The 6,499-nt window shown below is 42.4% G+C and overlaps 2 protein-coding genes across 3 annotated transcripts in view; one reads left to right on the forward strand and one right to left on the reverse strand.

Annotated features, from left to right (window-relative positions):
- The window catches only part of ptprz1a (protein tyrosine phosphatase receptor type Z1a), a 55,390-nt gene that overhangs the window by 15,797 nt on the left and 33,094 nt on the right, over positions 1 to 6,499 (reverse strand). Inside the window, exon 13 of the mRNA XM_020593591.1 lies at positions 3,048 to 3,186. Within this exon, the coding sequence (XP_020449247.1) occupies positions 3,048 to 3,186 (139 nt within the window). The remainder of the gene's footprint in view (positions 1 to 3,047; positions 3,187 to 6,499) is intronic.
- Positions 1 to 6,499, forward strand: part of LOC109956450 (troponin T, fast skeletal muscle isoforms-like) — a 209,479-nt gene that overhangs the window by 2,547 nt on the left and 200,433 nt on the right. The gene's annotated exons all lie outside the window — the stretch shown is intronic.

The raw sequence follows: 6,499 nt of genomic DNA on the forward strand, positions 1-6,499 counted from the left end.
ATGCGTTACATCATGTGACAAGCTATAGGCAGAATGAGAATAGCAGTTGAGATGGAAATAAATCACTTTGCGGTTATTAATGCATCTTGGCGAGGAAAAGGGAGCGCTTAGTTTGATGCAAGGCATCTCCCTGCTAATGCAAACACAGTAGGATTATTGTAACGTGAGACTGAGATCACACAAGGAGCTAAGTCACACTCACAAATCGATTTATTGTGCAGCCCTACTGTGAAGGGACCGTTATTCTTTCTGTTGCAAAGTCAGTTAAATAACTACAGTATGACAAAAGTCACAACATGAGGGAAAAAAAGATGCACAAGCACTAAAAAGAGACAAAATAATCAATTAACACAATAATTACTTGTTTCAGTCAATTTTCAAGCAAAAATAGATGATTAATACCAAATACTGATTTTGTTATTTATCACTGTTCACCAAATATTTTTGGATATGTTTGGGCCTGCAGCATTTTCCTGACATTTCACAGACTAAAGGACTAATTGATTAATCAAAACTCTGATCCTACTTCGGTGCATATTCAAATTTCCCTCTAACACTTCTTCATGCCAAGTTCCTCTGACAGATGGTGCTTCATGTTGTGAGACACGTTAGATTATTAGTCCAAAGATGTAATTCTGCTGCTGTTCATTGGCCAACTCGGTGCATCTTCCTTGTTTATCCACTGAGACTGAAACTACTTAATCAGATTATTTTCATGTAGGATGTTAAAAAGCTCGGCACATACTTTAACCTCAAACAGGAAACCAGCTGCTGCTTGTTAACATACTCGCAGCCCGAGATCATTTTTAACATTTGTTGGCACTGAATGGTCTCACTAACTGTATCCATTTCATGAAGTTTGCAAAGACTTCAAATTACTCTGCAGTGACATTTCTGGAAACCCGACTTTGTTGCTGAATCTAAACTGTTACGGAGACTGAAGAACATCTTCGTTTTCTGCTATTAATGATGCTTTTGATTGTGCTCAATCTGTCCTTGATCTTTTTACTAATTTCTAACATCTAACCCTCCTGGCACAGAAGGGTTTGAAGTTAACAGCTGGGAAAACCCTCACTCGTCCTTAACAGGATCCCTAGACACACAAAATGGGTTTATGGGTGTTTCTAGTTGTTTTGTGTCTCTTTGTCGTCATTTTTCATGACTTTTAGAAACTATCGACAGCCACTACATTCTTGACCGGGTGCCCTCGACCTCCTGACCTGTGCCATAGAAGTCCGACTGCTAAACCATCCATGTGTCCTGGGCAGACGAGCTGCTACATAAACAAGACTGGGCTTGATCACGTTTTTAAAAACGACAAAGTCCACTAAAATCCGCTCAAATTGCTTGACCTCAAATGCACAGCAGCAGAGTCCAAATGAGCACCATGCTGCTACAAGGGAAGTGGAAAAGGACAAAGCAGGATTAGTGCAGTTTGGCCTCCTGCCGCTCGCCCCCCAGACGCTGACACGATTCTCTCTGTCCAACCCGGACGTCCTTTTCTATCCCCCGACCCTTCCTGGACGCTAGCTGCGCTGCAGCCAGGGTACACCATTCGCCGAGGATTAAACCCCCCCGCTCCTCAGATTATTACCATTTTAGCACTGCTCAATCTTGGAGCTACAACGACAAGCAGAGTGCAAAACAAGAGCAATATTTTGAGCCTTCCCCCACAGCAGATGAGAAATGTACAGCTGCTGAAAAATATCACTAGAGGTGTTGATGCTGCTTTGACAACATTTCCTTGATGGGATTTCTGAAGTTGGTTATTTCACGATCTGAATCGGTAGCAGGTTTTTCATACCGCACAGCAATGATGTTGTCAGCACAAAAAGAAAACAAACTTCTGGGTTTCTGCCCTGAATAGGTGCAAAACCCTTTCAAACTCATCTCAGAGAAACTTATGTTTGCTCTATATCTCAATAAAAACAAAAACCAGCGCCTCTCAATGTCAGCCGAGATGAATGAGAAACACTGCGGCGGCTGAAAGGCTTCATTCAGCCCATCGACAGGAGGCATTGTTAGTGAAGGGGCCTGTGCTGAGCGCACACCAACACACACAAATAAAAAACACTCAGCACAGTGTGAGAGCGTGATTGAGCTCATTTTCAAGGAGATTAAGCTTCCCAGACAAACATGAGAGTCTAAAGTCATCACTTTACTCCCCCTCCCCGTGTTATATGAGACATGATGGTGTTCAAGGGCAGGGGACAAAGGTGGCGGGTGGAGTTCTGGGTGAAACCTACTGCACAGATTAATCACACCTATACACACAAGTCAACAAGAAGCACAGGATGCGGGATAGACACCATTCAATTCAGTGGGAACATGCATCCAAGCGTCTGGCTGGTAGAGTATCTACTGTATATAATTATTAAACTGTTGTGTTTATTAGTCTCACTGTTCTTATTTCAACTATGTTTTTAATGTCTACATTTATTGTCTTGTCAGTTCGCTGTCACTCTGACCTGCATCAACCTGTACAAATAAAGCTTTGATTGGACTTGATGTGACTGGCTACAGACGCTCACGGACAAAGATTTCCAGCAAAAGGTTGTGCAGACCTGCGCGTCAAAGGAGCTGATTGGTCGATCGACTCCTGTTGGGAGGCAGGTTTAAAACGGAGAAGAACAAAGTTGCACAAACATATTTGAACTACACCCATGTGAATGTGAAATCAAAAGCTCCTTTTAGCAAAAAATAGCTGATTTCTTATTTTGTGTCACAATACAATCACAATGTCAGCCTACAGATCACACAGCGTTAATAATGTCAGCCTACAGATCACACAGCGTTCATGTAGTTGAAATTATTTATTCAGTTGGTGATGTTTCATATTTGATGCTGTATGTTAACGTGTCTCTCTCATCTAAACTAATGAGCTGCCATTTTATTTCTACAGAAGCCAAATGTCCCAAGCTGATATTGGAGCAGTTAGCAGGATAGGATAATAGGATAACTGGGAACTGGTACTGCCAATTATGTGGGAAAAACAAAGATGACATCATCAACACCTGAAGACAGATGTGTTCACCAACAGCACTGACCTCCAGTAGACAAGGATGCTGATGAGGACAATCAGGCCGATGATGGTGAGGGTGGAGATGACGGCCAGAGGAACCACGGCCTTCCTCTCTCTGTCCCCAATCGAACCAACCCTCGACTCATGGCTGCTGTTACTGGCATCTGGGGCGAGAGAGGAGAAGAGGACTTAAAGTCACTGCAGAGAAGCAGAAAATCCAGAGCCGTCACCTGTTCAGCTGCATACTGGAGGTTTATTATCACTGTGTTGCTCAGAGGAAAAGCTGCTCTGGCTGCAGACAGTTATTGAACTAAACCTGAGTCAGCAGAGTCACACACGTACAGCAGTATGTACCGTTGCGTCTGATGTGGCCCCACGTCCACGTCAGATAAACTGAACTCTCAGTATCAACTGTCAGCGTTTAGATTGGTCTGGTTAAGTCTGGGTTTGCACCACTTCCACCTGAAGTCCCCTTCCTTTTAGCTAGCCTGTCTCTCAGCCACAGCTTTTTCTTATCTCATTATCTCTCTAGCTTTTTCTACCATTAATTTTAGCTACTATTTTTATCCATTACTGCTTGTTTTTACACCACTTTCCCAGTGTATATCATCCTCCCACTGATCCATCAGCTACCTCATTAGTTTTAGCTATTTCAACCACTTTTAGCTGCATTTCAATTATTTCTTTGTTAGTTTTGACATCCTGTTTGTGATCTACTTTTCACAGGAACATGTTCAGATGTTACAACTGACTCAATATCTGATCACATCCTTATCTTTACTGCAATGTTATTATGAAATCAGTCGGTATTTGTCTTTGTGTGCATGTGTGAAGCAACTTGTGGCTGTAGTTTTAGGTAGCAATGTTTATAAAACTGGTAAAGCATCAAGTTGCTCAACGACAAAGGGACATGGGGAAAATGACCGAATCCTTCATAGTATGGGGTCAGATCATGTCCTCTGTCCTCCTGACATGTAATGTACACAAATCTAGTGTTAGCCCGTGGTCGAAACGAACAAGAAGCTGAAGGGTGAGCTCACACGACTCAGGTTTAACTCAGTACTTTGCCTCTAGAGCAGCTTGCCCTCTTTGAACTGTCTGAAGAAGTAAAACGATAATAATAAACCTCCGAAAGAAGCATGAACTGTATTACCAGCCAAGCACCGAAACACAATGGGCTACCATTCACACTCAGCCACCTACTGCACAAACACAAAACTCGTCACATTCAAAACACTTGTCAAACTGCTTGAAAGAAATGGAGCGGCACAAAGGCTCCTCATCAGAACTCCATCACAGATCACACCACTGGCGCAGCAGCACACAAGCACATCTGAGCTGGAGCCAATCACAGCGCAATTGTAACTAGAAATGGAGAAATGAAAACGTGACAACTGAGCCTGACCTCACTGAGCTGCTGAATCTTCCCTGTTTTGTCCGATCACTAGCGAAGAAAACACCAGCGTGGATTCACCTTGATTGAGGGACTGTTTGTCAGAACTGACTCAGTTCAGCTGTGAATGGCTGGGTCAGCCCTGTTGAGTAGCTCATAAAGAGCCCGCTGTGCGCTTTCTACTCTGTGTACACTCGGAATAAAACCCATTCATTCAATCGTACATCAACATCCAACGTTGTCTGCCTTTCAAAATCCACAAACACAAGGGCAATGATAATGGGCAAAGAAAAGAAAAAGCCCAGACAGAAGAAGGAAAAGGTTTTGGAGCAGAGACTGAAGAGACTCAAAGAAGATCTGATGAGAAATAAAAACACAAAACATTGACTCAGTTCCCTCTGAAAGGACTGCGAACTAAATGATGAAGTGTAACTAAATGACAAAGATGAAGTTACTGTGCATCTGGCCGTCAGCAGGTCACGGGCACGGACACATGGAAGGTACACCGGGAAAGGTAGGAGTGCATCTTCATGGGCCGTATTTGTGTTTTTGTATGTTTTAGCCCAAAATAACACCACCGGCTTTTAGACCGATTTTCTGCTGTTAACTTCTAAGAGAAGTCTGAGGGCTTTAGCATAAAGAGACTTGAAACCTGCAGCAGACAGATAATCCATCACAGTGATCGACTCCTGCCACTTTGTCTCACTCGGTTTTTGTCACGTTGTAATGTTTTAAAGACTTGCTTATTGTGCTGTCAGATTCTCTGACAACCAGAAGCACGGCACTCATGGGCTCTGCTGCTAGAAAATCAAAACCCACAAGACCAAACAATAAGCAAACAAAAAACAACAAAAGTAAATGATAACATAAATAAAAGCATGAACTTGGATATTCCTCATGTAAAAAGAAAGTGAAAACTCTGAACATCCTTGAAAAGTAACTCTGGGTTTTTAAACATGACAGCTATTTAACCTTCCAACTTTAAAGTACTTCCACGGAAACGTAAAGGCAGCTTACTGCTGACTGGTGGGTTATATATCTGCAGCCAGCTTTGACTCTGCATTTTGATAGTCATATAAATGAACTAAATGGAAATAGGTGTAGAAGCTGATGCACCCGACTCCCATTTTAAAAATTCTATTTCAGTCTAAAATGTGTACACCTTAGAAAATGGTCAGCAGTACTATTAAATGCACACGATTTGTTGCTAACGAGGTACAAGGTGAAAATTCAATCACATAGTTCTTCTGAAGCCTCGCACCAGGACCAGAAGCTGTGGCCATATTAGACACTCTGTGAAAGCTTTAGTGAAATCTGTCATCATGTTTACTGATGATTTATGTCCTCTGTTCAGATGTGGACGGTGTTTGAACCTGCTGCAACTTCGAAGAGCTTTGCTGCACTCCGGTGGCCATGCAACGTTTAGAGAGAGAAGATGTTTGACCCTTAGTTGTGAACTGAGTTTCTCAAACTTTAGTGCCTGAAAAGATAATAAAGGGATTCAATTTTAAAATTTTTAAGTAGATTTTTCAAGTGTGTGCAAATAAAATAAGTGAAAATGATCAAGACTACTAGGGAGCATCCTTTTACACTAACCAGACCAAATGCATGCTGGGATAGGCTCCAGCCCTTTAAACCTAAACAAAATAAGGGGTTTAGAAAATGAATGGATGCTAAAATTAATGAAACTCAAATGATAATGAAGAGTCTTTGAAGTTATGGAATGTTCTTGGTGACTAATGAAATTTCTTATTTGCTTTCACAGACAAAACTATGAAATGCAGTTTTGCTGGTGACAGATGGTGGATTAGTCATCTTTCAGACGTCCAGAACTCGTCCTGATCTCTCAGCATTTTGCAGGTGTAAGGCATCTTTTCGCCAACAAACAGTTTTATCTTTTTACCTGCCACCGGCTCCTCTTCCTCGGACTCTCTGTCGGTGATACTGAAGTCAGAGGACGTCTCGTTGTCATACAGGCTTTCACTCTGCCCTGAGCCACTCTCTTCTTCCCCACCCAGCAACCAGGGTGAGGCTGAGGTTACCAAGGGAATGGGCGGGGTTGGAGTGTCTCCTACCACCGAGGT

Source organism: Monopterus albus, unplaced genomic scaffold, assembly GCF_001952655.1.
Source record: "Monopterus albus unplaced genomic scaffold, M_albus_1.0 scaffold19.1, whole genome shotgun sequence".
In the NCBI taxonomy this organism is placed as follows: Eukaryota; Metazoa; Chordata; class Actinopteri; order Synbranchiformes; family Synbranchidae; genus Monopterus; species Monopterus albus.